Source organism: Myotis lucifugus, unplaced genomic scaffold, assembly GCF_000147115.1.
Source record: "Myotis lucifugus unplaced genomic scaffold, Myoluc2.0 scaffold_45, whole genome shotgun sequence".
In the NCBI taxonomy this organism is placed as follows: Eukaryota; Metazoa; Chordata; class Mammalia; order Chiroptera; family Vespertilionidae; genus Myotis; species Myotis lucifugus.
This window is the reverse complement of record NW_005871093.1, coordinates 590,878-613,259: the sequence shown is the minus strand read 5'-3', so window position 1 is coordinate 613,259 and position 22,382 is coordinate 590,878. Positions and strand designations below refer to the sequence as shown.

Here is a 22,382-nt window from a genome sequence, read left to right as displayed (position 1 = left end):
AGTGATCTGCTGGAATAATGGACACGCATACTAGTTGCCACAGGGAAGAGTTAAGGAATGTCAGAATTGGAAGGGAGCTCAGAGGTAACCAGCTCTTCCAGGACATTGCTCCATCCTGTTGAGGGTTTTTTTTGTTTGTTTTTTTAAGAACACTAGCGAGGTGGCTAACTTTGATCTCCATCTTTCTTCCCCTCAAATATAACACCCTGGTAGAAAATTATGGCTCTGGAATTTCAGGGGTGACCTCCCCCAGCACTGCTCAGATGGGGGCAAGAGGCTAACACATAAAACAGCTTTGTACCAAACCCCCAATCATTTACAGTGGAAGAAATACCTACCTAGTTATGGTGGGGTTACAATACCCAGCACAGTGCCTTCTTGGTAAAAAACGTTTAATCGTAAATGAATGTCTGGCTGCTTTGCCAGCCTGGTATTCCACCGTTTTGTACCAAAGGAATAAAATTGCAAACCTGATATTTGTGGCGTATCAGGGATTTTTCTGTCCTTAACAAAAACGAAGGCAAAATAATGAATTAGATTTTTAAATCCTGTTGTTTTCTAAAAGCCAAAACAGACCATTACCCTTTGACTTTTGTCCTTTAGCACTGCCATTCACTGCAAATTCTCCCCATGTTATTCCTGTTTAGAGTGTCCACTTCCTCATACACCTGGTAGAACATTATTTTCATTCAAGGATGTCTCCAAATTACAGACAGGGCATGCCATTTTTTGTTTTCCTGCAGGCAGATCATTACATTTAGGTAAATTCTTGATATACTTCAATTCTTGGACCGAAGTATTTTTATCTTCCCCAAGCTAGGTGTCCCGTTCACTTTTGATGCCTTCTCACCATCACTTCTAATCAGAGTTCTAAGGCTCATTTTACTTTGAGGCTTTTAGTCATCCTTTATTTTGTATTTTCTGAAATGAATATCCAAATTGGGTCAAAGGAAACGGGTACATTTTGAAAAGATGGTTCTGGCTTTCAGACTATAATTCCCACACTGCCTTTGATGTAGAAGGGAATGTATCCTCACAAAGAACATTTCAATGATCAACACAAATGATGTGTCTGTCAGGCCCATTTCTTCAGTCCTAAGGTTCTAGCACAGAACGCATTTGTTCTGTGGTCCCGTGGTCAGCAAACCGCGGCTCACGAGCCACATGCGGCTCTTTGGCCCCTTGAGTGTGGCTCTTCCACAAAATACCACGTGCGGGCGCGCACGTACAGTGCGATTGAAACTTCGTAGCCCATGCGCAGAAGTCGGTATTTTGTGGAAGAGCCACACTCAAGGGGCCAAAGAGCCGCAGTTTGCCGACCACTGTTCTAGTCAATATAATATGGCTAAACTGTATTTCAAATTGATTCATCTTTCTTGCAGATGTGACTTTCAGATAATTGTAAAAATGGAGTATTCAAGGTGAACTAAAGTAGAGCAGTGGGAAAACAGTTGGCTCATACATTCTTTGTGCTTCTGGAACTTGCTAATGAGACAGGGTACCACCCACCAGCTGAGAAGCCATAGTATCTGGGAAAGAGCCCGTTTACCTGGTAAAGCAAGAACTACCACTTGGCTGTAACACCTTTTTCATTCTTAACCACATCAATTATAAACCTACAGAAATTCTAGGAACTAGAATCTCTAAGAATTCTGCTTATGTATTCTGTAAGTTACATATCATTTAAGAGAGAAAAAAATCAACTCAGTACACCTGTACATGTGAGGTTCCAGTATGAGGTTACTTTAAGAGTAGTTTATGAGTGGATTCGTTTCTGCTTCTTTTTTGACCTGTAATACTGCAGCATAAGAATGATGGCAGCGCAACTTCCACAGGTAACTTCTACATTTATTTTATACCAAAAGAGTTATGTGCAACAAATAAACATTCTTACATATTTACATTTGTTTTTTTACCAGTTAACAAAACTGTCCTAAATCTCTGATAAAGAATATTCCTATCTAATATTAAAGGGGATATCTGCCCAGTGAACTCCATTTTAAATGAATGTTTACTCTGGAGTTTAAAGCACTAGTAATAAATATTTTTGATGGGACATACTATACAGATCATATACCTCATACTTCGGCCATGCTTAATAGTTTTATAAGAAAACATTTCATCTTTTCTGGGCTAATTTGTCAAAAACATGTTTACCCAAGTGGCCTGGGCTCCCACCACACCACACCACACCCCTTTTGTTTTATTGAAGGGTAGTTCTCACAAATGAGGAGTCATAGTGCTGCCTAACATGTCTGAGTAGCGAGAGATTTTTCCAGTGTTTACATATTAGGTGCTCCTTCCCAAATAGGTTACCAAAAAAGGTAGTGGGTTTCTTGTTGGCATCTGTTTAATACTGATTTTCAAGATCTGTCAGCATTCCCTGGTGTCAGGTAGAGATACCAATCTAAGTCATGAAGTAAGTGCTGAAGGTAACCTTGCACTTTTGCTGATAGTCTTAAAAGGAAATATAAAGGAAATATACGCAAACTAAAGGCAACAAATCATTTTCATTTCACTATAGTCTTGGTCCTCTATCCTACCTCGTTGGTCCAAAGAACTTTGTGCCAAAAGATCTTTGTTGCTTAGAATGCAAATAGTCACTGCTTTCACCTCTTTAAAAGTAACGGATTTCAGGAGAGGCTACATACATCAAGTAAAAGTAATCCCTGGCACACAGCTAGTTAAACCTGAGTCATTTCACCGTAAGTTTACCCTTAGTGACAGCACCTAGCTGTAATGAAACACCAAATGAGGTTCTCCAAACCACCTAGCTTCCCTAAAATGTATCATCTAACCACAACTTCTCTTATTTCTTCAAATGATGTGACTGTCAAGTTAATAAGAGGCTGCATTTACAAATCATTTAAAAAATCAAGAAGCCAAAAACAGGAATTCAGTTTTTTCCCCTAATCTGTTCTTCAATGTTGGTGGCTAGTAATTTTAAAATAGTCATAACAATACTGGAATTTTAAAACATGGTATCTTTCTTCCCCCTCTTCCGGGGTGACATAGAGGATGTAGAGGGAGCCCACACTCTTCCAGGGCACAAGTACCCAATAGCACCCAGCAGGGCCCTGTTGCTTACTGAGACGTCGGCAGGCATTATGAGCTGTAGTGCAGGCAGCACGTGTTTATCGCTCAGTGAGAAAAAGGTGATTAGTTCTGGGAATGTGGCCATTTTTTAATACAACTGAACCAGTGGTGTTTCCCCCCAGGCGTAGGACAACAAAGGAAAAACTTGAAGGGTCTGGCTGAACATTTTTACATTTTCTCTTTGAGTTGAAGACAAATATTTTCAAGAGGGCAATATCAAGACAAGCTTTAACTATACTCTGCTGATTGATACAAAATATGACGGTAAAAAAACCCACCACATTTTAAATTGGGACACGAGGAACTTTAGCACGACCAGTGTTGTATATACCACAGAAGTCTTAACCGTTGAGCCATTGCCACTGTAGCTGGGAAAAGAGAAGCAGTAAAAGGCTCGTAGAGCTGGAAGCACTGTGACGTGACCTCATTGTACAGTTCATTTCAATGTCAGGACTTGTTTCTCCATCCACACGAGGCATCTAATCAATGCTTTCTAGAGTTCTTTAACTACAGAAATAAGAACAATACATACATAATAAAACAGGCATTGAAATATTCACATTCATGGGAAAACATCAGCCTGGATGAAATCTGAATTAAGCTCTCTTTTTACAAAACTGGTTTAAATTCAATAGTTCATTACAATTCAGATTTTATACCTGCCTTGGACCAGAAGAATACATTGCATCAATTATGACAGTTAGTTGGCAACAGTTGCTGACTCTACACATACGTTTACAGAGCAGAGCCTGTCCCCTCCTTCAAAAAGGCAAATACAGCACTTAAATTACCGGTCTATTTTTAATATAATGATTAATCAAATTGAAAGCAAAATTATTGCTACTAATTCTCAATCTAAGGACTAAAATGATCATACAGAACCTGTATATTGAATGCAAGTTATCTACTTCATGCTAAGAAAGGAAGGAAGGACACTTCTGCCCAAGTTCAACAGAAAATATTTGGTTTTCGATTTAAGACAGAAGGCACTTTTAACGTTTCGATATGTTAACCTTAGAAGCATACTGTCACAATTTTATTTGGGTTTATTCAAATCACTTTAAAAAATTCTGCCCTTGTATAGTTATTAGAAAGAGTAGTGACAACATTAGTATTTCACCTTCAGGTATTTCTACCTGAAGTACTCTCGATTAAGCAAACTGAGCAGCATATCAGCCCTAAAGTTTACATATCCAATATTTTACTCTAAAACAATTAAGTTAGAAATCCGATTAGTTAGTGCAGAAAGAAACAGGAAACACACAGAGCTACCCAAGAGCAATCCTACTCTGGAGCGACTGGGCTTATACTGATTATTTCAAAGCCATAATACTGTTTGGTTGGCACCAATGTTAAGGAAAAAGATCTAAATAAAATTCAACTGTTGTAAGAGACTTTACCTTAAAATTCCATATATTTCCAGCTTTTCTCCAAAGAAATGTACCCATTTCCCCATCTTTAGTGTCCTGAAGGCCTTGGACTTGATGGTTTGGTCACATGACTCACTCTGTAAGGTAGAACTGATCCAGTTTTATGACTAGACACAAGTTTGACTTGAATGTCCAAGGAGTTTCTTCCTTGAAGAGGAAGGAGATAAAAGGGAACCAACTACCCTATTATTTTTGCTGTCAATCCTGGACCCACAGCTCTCAGTACTTTTCACAAGACTCTGTATGCACTTAACTATTTTCACTTTTTCTTCAGTCAGTGTTGAGCTGACAACTCTTCGTGGTTACACTTCAACTCAACTGTACAGCAAGTTCTGCAGGGATGGATCCAATATTTCTACCTTTATTTACAAATATCACAGAAATGAATTCTAGTTGAATCTACATGTTTAAATCCATTGGCTAAAAACATATTACATATTGTAAACATGGCAATACTTAATACAGTATCTATTCTAAAATATTTTCATGTCATGATCACATTTGTTATACCTGAAATTGAATTTATACACATTGTAGAGTTATTAGCAATGGTTGCTCACTTTACAACGGAGGGCTACATTTAATTATTTCAGAAACATCTTCAAAGTAAAGTTAAAGCTTGTCTTTGATTGGCTCGGCGTATGCTTTTTTTTTGTATCCATATTTAAAATGAAGATTGACACAGAAAATACCCTTCTAATTTACAAGATTTTAAAAAATCAGTTTAAGATTCTTAGGGAAAGTGTCTGTTGTGAAGAATAAAAAAAAATGCTGCGAAATTAACTTAATGGAAAAAGGGACTTGGGACTGTCAGGTAAGAGTTCATCAGGCTGTCAGTCCTGCTTGGGCTGCAGTTGCCGTTTCCAGGCCTCGTTCAAGTAAACTAGTCGTTTATAGTTGATGATAAGAAGAATGAAGTTCAGCACGTATGTGATGACGCAGATGATGCAAAACTCCTTCAGCACAAAGTACAGAATGTAGGCCAGGTACAAAGACCCTACTACAGACACGATGGAGGATGTCATGAGGATTAAAGCTGCAACTGCACTTGCTGTCATGCCTGCAAGAGAGAGAGAGACCCTTGGCTCAATCAGACCTTGACAATGGAGAGAAAGGTTCTGAGTTAAAAGGTAACCTTTTGTGATTTGCTACTGTTGAAAATATTGATCTTACAGAAAACACTATGAAATTTGAGAACACTACCAGCCTATTTTGTTAAGATCATGCAGGTTGACTTTGCATAACATGATAGCAGTTTTATAGCTGCAATGTTTTTGACTTGTCAATATTCTAGATCAGCGGTTGCCAACCTTTCGGACCTCACAGACCACCAGCGGACCGCTGGTTGGCGACCGCTGTTCTAGATGACATGTTACTGTTTCATAAATAAGCCTTAGTTATGGCACACAAAGAAAATATGTAATCTTGCAATCACATGCAATGAAGCTGACCTGTGAAACCACAGTGCCACCTTTCTTTTTTTTTTTTTTTTTATATATTTTATTGATTTTTTACAGAGAGGAAGGGAGAGGGATAGAGAGTTAGAAACATCGATGGGAGAGAAACATCGATCAGCTGCCTCCTGCACACCCCCTACGGGGGATGTGCCCGCAACCCAGGTACATGCCCTTGACCGGAATCGAACCTGGAACCTTTCAGTCCGCAGGCCGATGCTCTATCCACTGAGCCAAACCGGTTTCGGCTAGTGCCACCTTTCTTAATGAATAAAGTAACCTTAGGACCACAACCTTTCTTCCTAGCAGGACACATTTTCCCTGGCCTTCTCACTACAGGCTCCTCACATGTGGGAAGTAAAATTTGCTTTCCCATGTTTAGACCAAATTTATAAAAAATCCATAATGGGAGATGATTACACCAGCATGCTGAAGAAGGAAAAAAATAAAACATGCAGAAAGGGCTCAACCCGGAGGATAAGGAAACCACATTTGGCCAGTTGACCACATGTGGGTCAAACCAGATCAAGAAAAGAGGCAGTTATATGTGCTAGGCTGGAGCCCTCCTGACAAAACCTTGCCTGAATTCTTGATGCCATCGGACATCTTTACATGTACTATTTTGTAATTTCCTGTATCCAACAGTACTGAGAACATGTGCATTTATTTTTAAAGAAATAGCACAGAATATTAAACTACCCTCTTACCCAACAACTAATGAGTCAGAATAACAGAAACAGAAAAAACAAAAAAAGTGGTGGTAGGTTTGAAGAAGTTAGTTAAGGAGCTAAAATCCATGCTGCCTGTTAAAGAGAAGTGGCCTGTGGAACGCAGCCTAGCCACAGGGGCCTGACTTGCCCATGCCACCAGTTAGTACTAAAATATGACACTTGAAGAAGGCTCTTCAAGCTCTGGCCGGGGTGGTTCAGTTGGTTGAGCATTGTCCTGTGCACTGAAAGGTCGCCGGGTAGATTCCTGGTCAGGGTACATGCCCAGGTTGCAGGCTCAATCCCCAGTCGGGGTGGGTGCACGAGAAGCAGCCAATCAGTGTTTCTCTAAAATCAATAATATATTTATTTATTTATTTATTTGGAGCATTGTCACATATACCAAAAAGGTTGTGAGTTCAATCCCTGGTCAGAGCATGTACGGGAGGCAACAGTTCAATCTTTCTCTCTAAAATCAATAAACAATCCTTGGATAAGCTTTTTTTTTTTTTTTTTTTTTTTTTTTTTTTTTTTTTTTTTTTTTTTTTTTTTAAGGGGAAGCTTGCCCTAGCTGGTTTGGCTCAGTGGATAGAGTGTCAGCCTGCAAACTGAAGGGACCCAGTTTGATTCCAGTCAAGGGCACATGCTCGGGTGTTCAGGAGGCAGCCAATCAATGATTCTCTCTCATCATTGATGTTTCGATCTCTCTCTCTACTTTCCTCCCTGAAATCAATAGAAATATATTTTTAAAAAATAAAATAAGGGAAACTTTCAGGACCAAGATGCTGTTGGATTATTTATGCCAGGGACTAGCAAATCTGACTGGCCACTTGATTTTGTAAATAAAGATTTACTGGAACCCAACTACACTAATTGATTTATGTAATGCCTATTGCTGTTTTCACACTATAGTAGCTGAGTTGAGTAGTTGTGACAGTTAGCAAAGCCTCAATTATTTTCTTTTTTAATGTTTTTATTTATTTCAGAGGGAAGAAGGGAGAAGGAGAGAGAGAGAAAAAAACATCAATGATGAGAGAGAATCATCAATTGGCTGCCTCCTGCACAACCCCTACTGGGGATCAAGCCCGCAATCCAGCCATAGCCCTGAGAATCATATCAGGATCTCCTGGTTCATGGGTCAATGCTCAACCACTGAGCCACATGGGCCAGGCGCCTCAATTATTTTCTTCCAGCTCTGTGCTAAAAGAGTTTGGTATTTCATCTATACTAAACATCTAAAACTTCAAAAATTATGCTGCCACTTAATTTTAACCTAAGGAAGTTAGTTTCAAATAACATGGACAAGTCATTTTCTCCATGCCAATCGTTTCCTTACCTGTAAAATTGGGATAATAATCATGACTACATCCTAATATCATTGTGCAGATTAAAAGAGCTAATAAGTATAAATACTTAGAATTCGTTATAAACACTAGCTATTAGTTAAATACTATTGTACCAAACTTGTTCTATGTAATGTATCGGTGGTTTGGGATAAACTCCCAGTGGAATTAAAATGTGCTGTAGCTCTAAATGGAGGATTGTACAATCAAGCAATGGAATATTCTGCAGCTGTGAAAAACAATGAAGACTTAATGTTCTGCTATGGAAAGATCACCATGATATGTCAGTCAAGCAAAACAAAAAGTATGTAAAACAGTGTGTATAGCATTTGCCTTTTAAAAAGAAAATTAAGATTATAAATCTGTATTTTCTTGTACCATATGGCTAAAGAAATTTTCTAACAACCGAAACAAGAAGCTACGAGTCAGGGATGAGAGGCAGTGGGAAGTGGGCAGAGGGGGAAAGGGTGAGACAGACTTTTCACTGTGTAGAATTTTATACATTTTAAAAAAAAAACTTTTGAACCATGTGATTGCCTATGAATAAATTACATTTAAAATGTTGTATCTCAAACAACTTAGAAGTGAAAATGATGTGCTCTGGAAACTGTAGATGAGTTCAAATGTGCCTCCAATGGTAAAGACCCTGACATTTAAAATGCATAAAATGTTGTCCTGGCCGGTGTTGCTAAATGGTTAGAGTGTTGGTCCCGCACCGAAACGTGGCAGGTTTGATTCCTGGTCAAGGGCATTTACCTGTGTTACAGGTTCGTTCCCAGGCCCTGGTTGGGGTGTGTGCGAGAGGCAACAAATCATTGTGTCTTTTACATCGATATGTCTCTCTCCCTCCCTCCCCCTCTCTTTCCCTCCTCCCCTTCCATTCTCACTAAAAATCAATGGGAAAAATATCCTTGGGTGAGGATTAAACAAACAAAAAAAACAAACATAAAATGTGAATAGAAAAAAATACATATAATACATGATTTGAAATATCTATACATAATGATATTAAATATAATAAATAGAAATGTTCCACCTCTATCTCCAAAAACATTTCTTAGGCTATTTTAATTTGGGCTTAGAAATCCAAACAAAACCAATAAGTGGAATAAAAAGTGAAAGTCTCACCCCTGACCCTTATGCATTTACGTGTGTGTGTGTGTGTGTGTGTGTGTGTGTGTGTAAACATTATACCACAATTTGCTTTTTTCACTAAACTATGCCTTTATCTTTTCACATATAGACCTACTTTCTCTTTTAATGGTTACACTGTTTTCTAGTATGGATGTAACTTAGTTTATTCAACCATTATGTTTTGCTAAGCTGCTTCCAATTCTTTGCTATTTTAAACTATACTGCAATGAATATTCTTTTTTTAAAAATATATTTTATTGATTTTTTACAGAGAGGAAGGGAAAGGATAGAGAGTTAGAAGCATCGATGAGAGAGAAACCTCAATCGGCTGCCTCCTGCACACCCTCCACTGAGGATGTGCCTGCAACCAAGGTACATGCCCTTGACCGGAATCGAACCTGGAACCCCTGAGTCCGCAGGCTGACGCTCTATCCACTGAGCCAAACCGGTTAGGGCAGCAATGAATATTCTTGTGCATGTTTTTCTATTTCTACAGGATATATAAGTATGGAATTGAAAAACTTACTAGGACATTGAGAAAACTTTAGATTCACAATTTGCCTCATAACAAATCAACTTCAGTTAGAAGAGCACAGAAGAGCTGGCAGATAATAGGATGAAATAATAACAATTGAAATGCAAAGGCAAAAATAAAGGAATTTAACTTTAAAAGTATGAAAACTTTTATACAATCAAAATTCACAAAGCTAAGATAAAAAAGAATAAAGAACAGGTTAAATATTTGTAACAACTATGAAAATGGGCTATAATCAGGATCCCAATAACTAAATTGAAAATAAAAGAAAGTTAAAATATAGTTAAAATAAAAATAATAGCTACTAATATGTAACTTATATTAGGTATTTTACAGAAAACAGTTTTTTAAAATGAAGGTGATGGAGCTTCTGGGAAACCTACAACTGAGGGAAAAGCAGTTTGTTAATACCTATTAAACTCCATTTAAAAATCTTGTTTTTGACTCATTCATCCCACGTTTGGAAATTTATCCATGGAAATAATTCAAAGAAGGAAGGTAGTGTGTGTGTGTGTGTGGCGGGGGTGGGGTGGGGTGGGGAGGGAAGGCGGGGGGGAATGGGACTTAAAGTTGATCTGTGTTATTTAGACATAAAAAACTTTGAAACCTGATGTCAACAATAACAACACTTAAGAGGGTAGACAATATAAGAGTTTGTATAAAAATAAGTGAAAAAATCAGAAGACAATGGAAAATAGTGGGTAAGGTGGTGTAATTATGAATATCATTAACCATCAATGTTTTCCCAAAGCATAGATTTAAAAATAGCTAACAAGTATATAAAATAGTAAGGAGAAAGGTTTAGAGGGAAGGCTGGAGTAATAATTTCTCTAAATAGGACTGGTTTTTACAGACATCATGGGATGTCACTATCCCTGACTAAATACCAACAGATACCAAGTTCAGCATTAGCTTCATCAAAATCATAGTGAACCAAGTCTCACAGCACAAAATTGTGAAACAAACTATAGGTTCTATCATTAACGTATGCTTTTATTTAAGATAAAGACACACACATCAGAGCAAAGACACAAAGTACTAAGTGGAATATAAATAAAAAACTTATTTTTGTATTGCTGTATAATACTTACCAAGTAATAACTGTAGTATATAAAATATAAGTCCAAAGACACTGTTTGGCTGGTTTAATGCACCATCCTTTCCAAAAATGGAACCCAAAAGACCAAATCCTCGGCCCCATCTGTAAAATAAGGAAAACCAGTAACCCTGTATTTGAATTTTCCTATTTTAAAAAGTGTAAAATTATTTGAGAATGTTATGCCAATATACCCATCCGAATCTCTAAATTGCCAGTTTCTATATAGCCTCTTTTCTAAAAGGTAGGACAAAGTATTCTTTTTCTGATGGCATTAGTATTTACAGAAGGACTCTCTCAAAAAATTGTTTTTATTTATTGATTTGAGAGACAGTGACACATTGATTTGATGTTCACTTATTTATGCACATTGGCTGATTCTTGTATGTGTCATGACCAGGGATGGAACCCTGCAACCTTGGCATTTTGGGATGACACTCTAACCAACTGAGCTACTCAACCAGGGCCCAGCTCTCTCAATTTCAGCTAGGGTTTCTTAGCAGTGGCACCATTGACATTTTGGACTAATTCTTTGTGGTAGGGGCAGTTCAGTGCATCACAGGGTGCTTAGCAACCATGGCCAAATGTCCTCTGGAGCAAAATATCCCCCAACTGAAAGCCATTAATGTAAGTTGTCCTATTTGTTCATTCAAAGTATGTAGACAGAGAGGCAGATCCAAAATGGTGGCATAGGAGGATGCTGAGCTTGCCCCTCCCAAGAACACATCCAATGTACACGTATATTTAGAGAAATTCCTCCTGAGAGACAACAGAACAGCTTCTGCACAACAAACAATAGAGACCACATGGAGAAGGTTGGGGAAACACAAGAGCTCTTCAGAAGTTGCAGGAACCCTCCAGGAACAGAGAAGCCGTGAGAGCCATTGTTTACTTTCCCTTGCACGTGAACAGCAGGTGGGAACTCTATCCAGGTTCTCTGGCCATCCTGCAGGGCTGTCTTGGCATGTACCCAGCAAGCTCTCCCAGAGCTAGCTCCAGCACAACAAGAGGGCAATGGAGCATTCATACAAGGGGCCCCACTACCCAGATTGAGCCAGCGGGTATGGCAGAGAGAGTGCAGAGCTAGCAAAATGCTGTGGTACCTGCTGCCTGTCCAAAGAAACTGCAGAGACAGTGGGGCACTGCTGCTCATGCATATGTGGTTGCCCCACTGGGAGAAAGTGTGCAGGTAGCAAAGACTTATGGTACGAGTGGGCACTGCTGCACACATGGGACTGCTCCATCCAGAGAAAGCTGGAAGCTAGTAGGACAATCTGATACACTCACTCAGAGCAGCCCTGCCCAGACCCAATCGGGCTACAGACAAAACAATACAGGCCCATACCAGACAGCCCGCCCTAAACCCACTCCTGGCCAGGCCACACATGAGGCACCACCCCTACAACCAGCCTGCCAAAACCATCTGGTATGCAGTCTACACTGAGGCTACTTTTCAAGATTGAGAGAGAAAGCTATTTTATCTAATTCATAGGAATAAACCCAGAAAGTAAAACAAAACAGGGAGACAGAGAACATACCCTGAAATTCATCCAATGAGGAGTTGATATCCAAAATACATAAGGAACTCATTTAAGAGAATAACAAAAAATATATAAACAATCCTATAAAAAATAGGCAGAAGACATACAGTTGACCAACAAACATATGAAAAGATACTAAACATGTTATATGTTGACATTTTGATAATAGCCATTCTGACTGGTGTGAGTGGTATCTCATTGTGTTTGTGATTTGCATTTCCCTGATAATTAGTGATGTATGAACCTAATTTTAATTTTTGGAGGAATCTCCATATTGTTTTCCATAGTGGCTGCATCAGGTTGCTCAACCACTGAGCCACGCTGGCCAGCTGAATGAGTGTGTTTTTTAAAATACCAAAAAGAAAACCAGTCATCGTTTTAAGTCCATTACAAAGCACTCAATAAAACCCAAACTTTGCTTCTGAAGATAAACTACCTCCAAGAACAAGGATAAATGATTATTAGTCACACTATTTTAATAGTACTCAGTGTCCAAGAAATAGAGTGAAACCTCTTCATAAATGATATTGAGAGATCAGAATAACCTCAATTTTACAAGCAAGAGCCATGAATATTTTTATTGTACAGAATTATACATTTCAAGTAACACAGAATATCTCCTCCATATTCACGTATTCTTTTGCACATCGAATACTTATTGAGAATGTTCTAGGTGCAGATAGAGTCAGGTGCTGGGGTCTAGGAGTGTACAAGTCAGACAAGGTAGTGCCCCTGCAAAGCTGGTTTCATTTAGGGAGAATAAACAGGTAAACAAATGACTAAGTTACCTTCAGAAACTGAGGAGCCTATTAGCAGATATGCAAAATGCTCTCAGGTGATGCTCATGCTTCTGGTCTGAGAACCACATGCAGCACCACTGCTCTGGATGGAGGAGTGGAGGGGGCTACTCTAGCTAGGTGGTCAGGTAAGGACTTTTAAAGGAATTAAGTCCTGAATGATGAAAAGCAGCCAGTCTCAGGAGGAATGGCAAGTTGAGGCAGGATTGAACTATGAGTGTGCAAAAGAAGGGCATTAAGGCTACCACAATGATGAGGAGACAGTGACAAAAGACTGGCAGGAGCCCAATTATTTACATTATTTATGGCCTTATTTGTAGGCCATGATGAAGAGTTTGAAATTTATTCTAATTGTAATGGGAAGAGATTAAGTGGCTTTTAAATAGGAGAGTAACATAAGCTAGTCTATGATCACTCTTGACTACTGTGTAAAGAACAAACTGCAGGGGGGCAAGGTTACAGACAGAGTGAAATTATGAAATCAAACCGCTTAGCCTTAATCATCTGAAGTAGGAATTCAAATGTAAATCACCACCTTTGACAATGAAAATATAATTGGGCACACTGCCAAAATTATCATGGATAAACAGAATATTTACATATTCCAAGCACTGGTCTATGACTAATTATTCACATAGGATCATGTGGATATTTTCCTTGAAAACAATGCAGTGATCCACAAAATGAATAACATCATTTATCAAAGTAATACATGCATAACGTTTAAAAATCAAGTAACACTGAAAGCCTTATAAAACAAAACAGACATTCCCTACTCTAGCCCTCTCCACACTCAGCTCTAATCGCCAGAGGCACACTGTATTTGCCTCCTATTTACTTCATTTCTAAATATGCTTGCATTGCTAGTTCTTGATTTATTATTTCTATACTAGAGGCCCGGTGCACAAAAATTTGTGCACTCGGGGGTGGGGGGGAGTCCCTCAGCTCGGCCTGTGCCCTCTCGCAGTCTGGGACCCCTTGGGGAATGACCACCTGCTGGCTTAGGCCTGCTCCCCGGGGGATCGGGCCTAAGCTGGCAATCAGACATCCCTCTGGCAGCCCGGCAGCCCTCGGGGGATGTCCACTTGCCAGTGGGGAGCAGACCTAAGCTGCAGTTGGACATCCTTAGCGCTGCTGAGGAGGCAGGAGAGGCTCCCACCACCACCACTGTACTGGCAGCCATCAGCCTGGCTTGTGGCTGAGCAGAGGTCCCCCATGTGGGAGTGCACTGACCACCAGAGGGCAGCTCCTGCATTGAGTGTCTGCCCCCTGGTGGTGAGTGTGTGTCATAGTGACCAATCATTCCCAGTCTTTCTGCTGTTAGGGTCAGTTTGCATATTACCCTTTTACTATATAGGATAGAGGCTTGGTGCACAGGTGGGGGCCGGCTGGTTTGCCCTGAAGGGTGTCCAGGATCAGGGTGGGGGTCCCGTTGGGGTGCCTGGCCAGCCTGGATGAGGGGCTGATGGCTGTTTGCAGGCTGGTCACACCCTTTTCAGGGTGGGGGTCCCCACTGGGGTGCCTGGCCAGCCTGGGTGAGGGGCTGATGGCTGTTTGCAGGCTGGTCAAGCCCCCCCCACTGGGGACCCTCACCCCATGGAGGTTTGGCCAGCCTGGGTGAGGCGATGATGGCTGTCTGCAGCTGGTCACACCCCCTTCAGGGTGGGGGTCCCCACTGGGGTACCTGGCCAACCTGGGTGAGGGGCTGATGGCTATTTGCAGGCTGGTCCCACCCCCTTCAGGGTGGGGGTCCCCACTGGGGTGCCTGGCCAGCCTGGGTGAGGGGCTGATGGCTGTTTGCAGGCTGGTCAAGCCCCCCCCACTGGGGACCCTCACCCCATGGAGGTTTGGCCAGCCTGGGTGAGGCGATGATGGCTGTTTTCAGGCTGGCCACACCCCCTTTAGGGTTGGGGGTCCCCACTGGGGTGCCTGGCCAGTCTGGGTGAGGGGCTGAGGGCCGTTTTCAGGCTGGCAAAGCCGCCCTGCAATGGAAACTCCCAGCCTCTCCTTTTTTTTTAAAATTCTGGGATTTATTTACCTTCTATAATTGAAACTTTGTGGCCTTGAGTGGAGCTCAGAGCCAGCCAGGGCAGGGCGGGAAGCTTGGCTTCCTCCATCACCAGGGGCAACCCAAGCCTCCTGCTCGCTCCAGCTCCGTGGCCACGGCTGGCTGAAAGCAGGAATCTGGGGTTTATTTATCTTCTATAATTGAAACTTTGTTGTCTTGAGTGGAGCTCAGAGCTGGCCGTGGCAGGCGGGAAGCTTGGCTTCCTCCATCACTGGGGCAACCAAGCCTCCTGCTCGCTCCAGCTCCGTGGCTGCCGGCCGCCATCTTGGTTGGGTTAATTTGCATATAGTCACTCTGATTGGCTGGTGGGTGTGGCTTAAGGCATAGCAAAGGTATGGTCAATTTGCATGTTTGTCTTTTATTAGTGTAGATATCATATTTTGTCTTTCTAATATGGTAGACCAGAATGTCACTTAAAAAACAAACAAGCCGAAACCGGTTTGGCTCAGTGGATAGAGCGTCGGCCTGCGGACTGAAAGGTCCCAGGTTCGATTCCGGTCAAGGGCATGTACCTTGGTTGCGGGCACATCTCCAGTAGGGGGCGTGCAGGAGGCAGCTGATCAATGTTTCTCTCTCATCGATGTTTCTAACTCTCTATCTCTCTCCCTTCCTCTCTGTGAAAAAATCAATAAAATATATTTAAAAAATAAAAATAAAAAAAAATAAAAAATAAATAAATAAAACCCAGTATGGTACTGTTTTGAACAGTGTTAATAATCTTATGTACCTATCACTCAGCTTAAAAGCTATGCCCTTCTTGTTTCATCTCCACCTCTATCCACTCACCACTAAATTATTTTTATTTTCTAAGGTAAAATGTACATACATTTAATGCACCTATCTTAACCGTATATTTTTTGACAACTGGAATACCTGAGTAATCCTAATACAGGCACACCTTGGAGCCACTGTAGGTCTGATTCCGGTCTACCAAAATAAAACAAATATCGCAATCAAGTGAAACACACGAAGTTTTTGGTTCCCTAGTACATATAAGTGATTTCACTATGTAGTATATTAAGTATGCACAGCATTGTCTAAAAAAAAGCAATGTACATACCTTAATTTAAAAACACTTAATTGCTAAAAAGATGCTAACCATCATCTGTTGGAAAAATGGCACTGACAGATTTGCTCGAAGCTGGATTGCCACAAACCTTCAATTTATTAAAAACAAGCATTATCTGTGATGCGCAATAAAAGGAGATATAGTAATTGTGATCCATATATACTAATTCTGGAATACTTAACAAGTGTGAAAGGAGAATTTAAGTACCTTTCACAAACAAACCCATTCCAACACCAGATTAGAGTTCTTCTACCTCCCAAGTCAAAATCTGTTAATCACTTCCCACCAGCCCACACTCCCCTCCACCCAGGAGCAAGAAGTACGTGGCTGGCCAAGCCTGTAGGAATCCAGCCACAGAACCAAAGCTAGATCTCTCTGGTCTCCTGGGTTGCAGTGCTATACTCTTTCCTTCACATTGTCATGAAATGCAAATTCTAGCATTTTTTTAAAAATATATTTTATTGATTTTTTTTTTTTTTTACAGAGAGGAAGGGAGAGGGATAGAGAGTTAGAGACATTGATGAGAGAGAAACATCGATCAGCTGCCTCCTGCACACCCCCTACTGGGGATGTGCCCACAACCAAGGTACATGCCCTTGACTGGAATCGAACCCGGGACCCTTCAGTCCATAGGCCAACGCTCTATCCACTGAGCCACACCGGTCAGGGCAAATTCTAGCATTTTTAACCATCAGAATAATCACTTAATTCTTAATAAATATAATAAAGTATTAAAAGTTTAATAAACTTTGATAAAGTTGATGTAATAAGTGTTAACAAGTTAATTCACAAGTAAACTGAACTGGTATTACACATACAAGATTATTTTCCTTGGAAAGGTGAATAAGCAGATTTTCAAAAATGGCACTGTACTTTAAAATTGCTAAGGATGAGCCGAAACCGGTTTGGCTCAGTGGATGGAGCATCGGCCTGCGGACTGAGGGGTCCTGGGTTCGATTCCGGTCAAGGGCATGTGCCTGGGTTGCGGGCGCATCCCCAGTGGGAGATGTGCAGGAGGCGGCTGATCGGTGTTTCTCTCTCATCGATGTTTCTGGCTCTCTGTCTCTCTCCCTTCCTCTCTGTGGAAGATCAATAAAATATATTTAAAAAAATAAAAATAAAACAAAATAAAATAAAATAAAATAAAATTACTAAGGATGAGGTAATCCTATCGAATAAAGACGGAATCTGCAAATTGCCCATCACTTCGTGACAAAGATGGCGGCGCCCACAGCCAATGAGGGAATATGCAAATTGATGTGACAAAGATGGCGGTGGCCAGGTCAGGACGCCTGCATCGTTGCCATGGCAATGAGGCAGGCGTTCCACCCCACCCCGGCCACTCTGGGCCTCTGGGCAGCTCATGAAGATGGAAGGTGGCTCCGGGCCAGAGCAAAGGCGGAAAGGCGGCTCCGGCCGGAGCAAAGGCAGTGCCGGCAGCCAGGGGAAGGAAGGCCTATTCTTGCACGAATCTTCATGCATCAGGCCTCTAGTCTATATAATAAAAGACGAACGATGCCGAACCGGTTTGGCTCAGTGGATAGAGCGTCGGCCTGCGGACTCAGGGGTCCCAGGTTCGATTCCGGTCAAGGGCATGTGCCTTGGTTGCGGGCACGTCCCCACTGGGGGGCGTGCAGGAGGCAGCTGATGGATCTCTCTCATGGATGTTTCTGGCTCTCTCTCCCTCTCCCTTCTACTCTGTAAAAAATCAATAAAATATATTTAAAAAAAAAAAAAAAAAAGACAAACGACCATTACAGTGGATGCTCTGGCCGCAGGGGCTGCCACCAGCGCCGCTGCCGAGCCCAAGGGCCCTAGGGCCAGTTGCGGGGCTGGAGCCGGGGCTGCCAACGTGCTGGTAAAGAAGAACGAGAAGGTGGCCAGCATGAGCGTGCAGCTTGAGATGAGGGCTCTGTGGGACAAATTCAATCAGCTGGGCACCAAGATGATTGTCACCAAGGCTAGCAGGTCAGGGCGACCCTCTCCCCACTGCAACCTTCCCCACATGGCTCCAATCTCGGGCAGCGGGCTTTGGCCGGATCCACGCAAGCGAGACTGAGACTGAGAAGCGAGGTGGGGGGCGCAGACTGGCCACCTGCAGGTCCCTCTCTGCACAGGCCAGCTCCTTCGCTCTCCAAGTCCTGGCTCTAGCAACAGCCTCCTGGTACACGGGGCCAGAGGGTACTGCTCGGGATGCCAGGTAGGCAGTAGAGAGGAACTCTGTGGACCTGCTGCCTCACCAGCAGCCAAGGACCTGGCACCGCCAGAAACGGACCGGCTCAGAGCACACCGAGCTTGGGGGTAATGCAGCCACCTGTGAGGGGCCTTGCCACCAGCCAGCTCCCAGTGGATCCCATCTCAAAGGAAACTCGGGTCTTTGGTTCCTTAGTTCAGTCTATCCCGTCTAAAGAGGAGCAGCTGGGCACATTTTAGGGGAGGATTAAGACTCTAAAACAGTGTGTTCTGTTCCATGGAGATTGCTACCAGTTGTTTTAGGCCTAAATTCCAGGTGATTGTGAGGCCTGGCTCTGTCACTGGGGCCCGCATCTTCCAATAGGCCTGTATTTGTTGTAAGGGCCCAAAGAGAAGGGAAACAAGTTTTTCGATGCAATGGATTTGACCAACAGACAAAGGCGAGTGCTGGGCTATGTCTAATGTACACACAGAGACACCAGCTCTGAGTCTGCCTGGCCAAAGGGAGCTCAGGGCCTGTTTGCAGAGCCTTCTGGTGCTTTCTGTTTCTTTGCTGAGGCCATCCTCCCTGGGAAGCCTGAGGCCCATGCTTAGCTCCAGCTCAGTGGGTCTTCTCCAGGTCCCTTCCCACTGGCAGGCCCCACCCCCAATTGCCCCCCACCGCTTCTCACGACCCCTACTCCCTAGCCGGCCCGGCCAATCGGCCCCAATCTGGGCAGGCCAGCCAGACCCCACCCATGCATGAATTCGTGCGCCGGGCCTCTAGTTTAAAAACATTTCAATAATTTTTTTTCCGCATTGGAATATTTGTAAACACTGTAGTTTTCTCCCATTTCTAAAACCTATATGGAACTATATGGAATATACTAGAGGCCCGATGCACAAAATTCATGCAAAGGGCTTGGCCCTTGCAGCCCCAGCTTTGTCTGGAAGGAAGTCTGGTCTAATTAGCATATTACACTTTTATTATTATAGATTAGTAGCCCTGCGCACGAATCTGTGCGCCAGTAGCTCTCTGCGGGACCTGGCTGCTCCGCGCCCGCTGCCCAGGGGCTCTCCACGGCCCAGAGGCGCAGAACGCTTTCCTCGTCACTGGGGCAACAACACAAGCGTTCCCCCCCACCCTGCCCGCTACCCAGAGCCCTCCACAGCTGGGTGGAACGCTCCTGCTTTACAGCCACCAGGGTGGAAGCATTCCGCCAGCCGCTCACGCTGTCCACTCTCAGCGGCCGCTCCCCCCCCCCCCCCCCCAGGACTTGGGGACTCCGGCGGGCTGAGAGGACTGGGCGCTGCCATCTTGTGGCTATGGGTGCCGCCATCTTTGTGACAGAATGACAGTTAATTTGCATATTAACCTTTTATTAGATAGGATTTTATGTGCTACCTTTATGCCTGGCTTTATCTTAGTTTCTAACCATTTTCTTCTTGTCCCATCTGTATTAACCAATTGAGCAAAAAGAAATGTTTTCTTAAAATTGACATTATATAGATGTTCATTCTTCAGTATAGTAACATCAATGAAGTGATTATACAAAAGAATTTCTTTTTCATCTTTGATTCTTAAAAAAGGTTCATCTTTGACCCAAATAGTACTTTCCTTGAATATTTTGTATTTGGGGGCATAAACAACCAACTCCACTTCCCTAAGGTATGAATGAGAAATTGTTGAAAGTTCACTCCTAATTTTGCCAGAAACAAATCATAAAACCAACATTTCTGCAACTCTGATCTCCTAGGTCCCAGAGAATAAATCTAAGACATTATTTGTCTCTTTCACTCTTATTCTCTCATAAGTGCATAAGGAAGTTTCCCAAAGGCTACATGGATGACATGTGATAATGAGGATCTGATGTGAGAATCCAACAGCCTTCTATTATGGCGGAAGTTAGAGAGATTTGTGCAAAGAGAAAATTATTCACCCTTTTCATTATTTTGTATGTTATGTGTTTGGGAAAAGTTATTTTTCATATTTCTGTTTTTAATTTCTAGTACAGTAAATACCAAAAATATAACACACATAAATACAAACTTTTATAGTATTTGTTCCTACAGTTTGTTCCTCTAGAAATATTAAAAGTATAAAGGGGTCCTGAGATCTAAAAGTTTGAAAATCACTGCTTTCAACCAATTTGCCCCCAAAGAACACATCAAACCACTTTTAAATACTGGGGAGGGATAAAGTAGGCAGAACTTTTAAAAATAATTAACACATATGTGTCATAATAAATTATATTTTTAAAAGATTTCATGGCTGTAATATTATTTTTTAAAAGAACACAGAATAACAAAAGCTGGTGAGGATGTGGAGATATTGGAACCCTTGTACATTGTTGATGGGTAAAATGGTGCATTGCTGTGGAAAACAATTTAGTGGTTTCTCAAAAAGTTAAACATAGAATTACCATATGACCCAGCAATTGCACTCCTTGGTGTGTGCCCAAAAGAGCTGAAAGCAGGTATTCAAGCAAGTACAAGTACTTGTTCACAGCAACACAATTCACAATAGGCAAAAGGTGGAAACAACTCAGTATCCATCAACTGAAGAATGGATTAATGAAATGTCATACAGCAATACAACGCAATATTACTCAGCCATAAAAATGAAGTACTGATACATGACTGAACCTTGAAAACATTATGCTGAAATAAGCCAGACACAAAAGGTCACACGTCCTATGATTCCATTGATATGAAATGTCCGTAAGAGGCAAACCCAGAGACAGAAAGTAGATTAGTGCCAGCGGCTATGGAGGGGGAGTGAGGAGTGACTGCTTAGTGGGTACAGTATCACCTTTGGGGGTAATGCAAATACTTTGGAAATACACAGAGCAACAATGGTTGCAAGACACTGCAAGTGTACTACTAAATGGCACTGAATGTATACTTTAAAATGTTTAATTTTCTAACAAATTTCTTTTAAGAAAAGAATCTGTGTAGTGGGAGAACAGGTAATTTTTATTTTCATTATTGAACTTTTATGTATTTTCTTAATTTTCTACAAAAGACATGTGTAACTAAGTAATCAGAAAAAAAGAATAAATTACTTTAAAGAAGAAAATAAGTCCTACAAAATATCAATATTTTCTGAATGGTGGCTAAGAGTTTTCTTTGTTATATTTTGTAAATTTTCTTTAATGACAAAATATTACTTTTATAATTACAGCAAAAAAGAATGCCTTATCAAGTTCATCAATCAGTTTAAATTAATTAATAATGACCCTTAATGTTTTCCCAACTCAACTCTCTTCCCCCTCAACCAAATTTAAATTTTACTGCAATCTGTTTCCTCATGGGAAAGCTACTACGGCCCTAATATCATGACTAAAACATTCAGGAATACAATATTAGTGAAGACAAGTTAATAATAATAGAGTTCTCTTGATATTTTCCTACTCGAAGGAAAAATTTATTGGGATGCTGGCTCATATATACCACTTACAAATATTCTTTTCACTTACAAATACATGTAAGACTGTTGAATTCTTTTTTTTTCTTTTTTTTTAAATATATATTTTATTGATTTTTTACAGAGAGGAAGGGAAAGAGATACAGAGTTAGAAACATTGATGAGAGAGAAACATCGATCAGCTGCCTCCTGCACGCCCCCGCCCCCCTGGGGATGTGCCCACAACCAAGGCACATGCCCCCGACCAGAATCGAACCCGGGACCCTTCAGTCCGCAGGCCGATGCTCTATCCACTGAGCCAAACCAGTCAGGGCGACTGTTGGATTCTTGATTCTCTTTTTTTCCCCCCTGTTAAGTTCAAGCTTGGTCAAGAAAATACATTTTGCCTATAATTTTCTAATTTTGGATGAGCATTTTGTAATGGCCTACTGATATAATAAATTATTCAAACATTACTTTAAATCACATTGTGTTTGATGATTATAAAATTCTGTGGAGTCCATTTTACTGAAT

The 22,382-nt window shown here is 41.4% G+C and overlaps 1 protein-coding gene across 1 annotated transcript in view; it reads right to left on the bottom strand.

Moving 5' to 3' along the window:
* Positions 1-1,830: 1,830 nt before the first annotated feature.
* VKORC1L1 (vitamin K epoxide reductase complex subunit 1 like 1) overlaps positions 1,831-22,382 on the bottom strand; it is a 34,105-nt gene continuing 13,553 nt past the window's right edge. The window contains exons 2-4 of the mRNA XM_023753409.1: positions 17,144-17,179; positions 10,791-10,900; positions 1,831-5,586 (exon numbers count right to left, since the gene is read on the bottom strand). Coding sequence (XP_023609177.1) covers positions 5,360-5,586; positions 10,791-10,900; positions 17,144-17,179 — 373 coding nt within the window. The 3' untranslated portion in view covers positions 1,831-5,359. The remainder of the gene's footprint in view (positions 5,587-10,790; positions 10,901-17,143; positions 17,180-22,382) is intronic.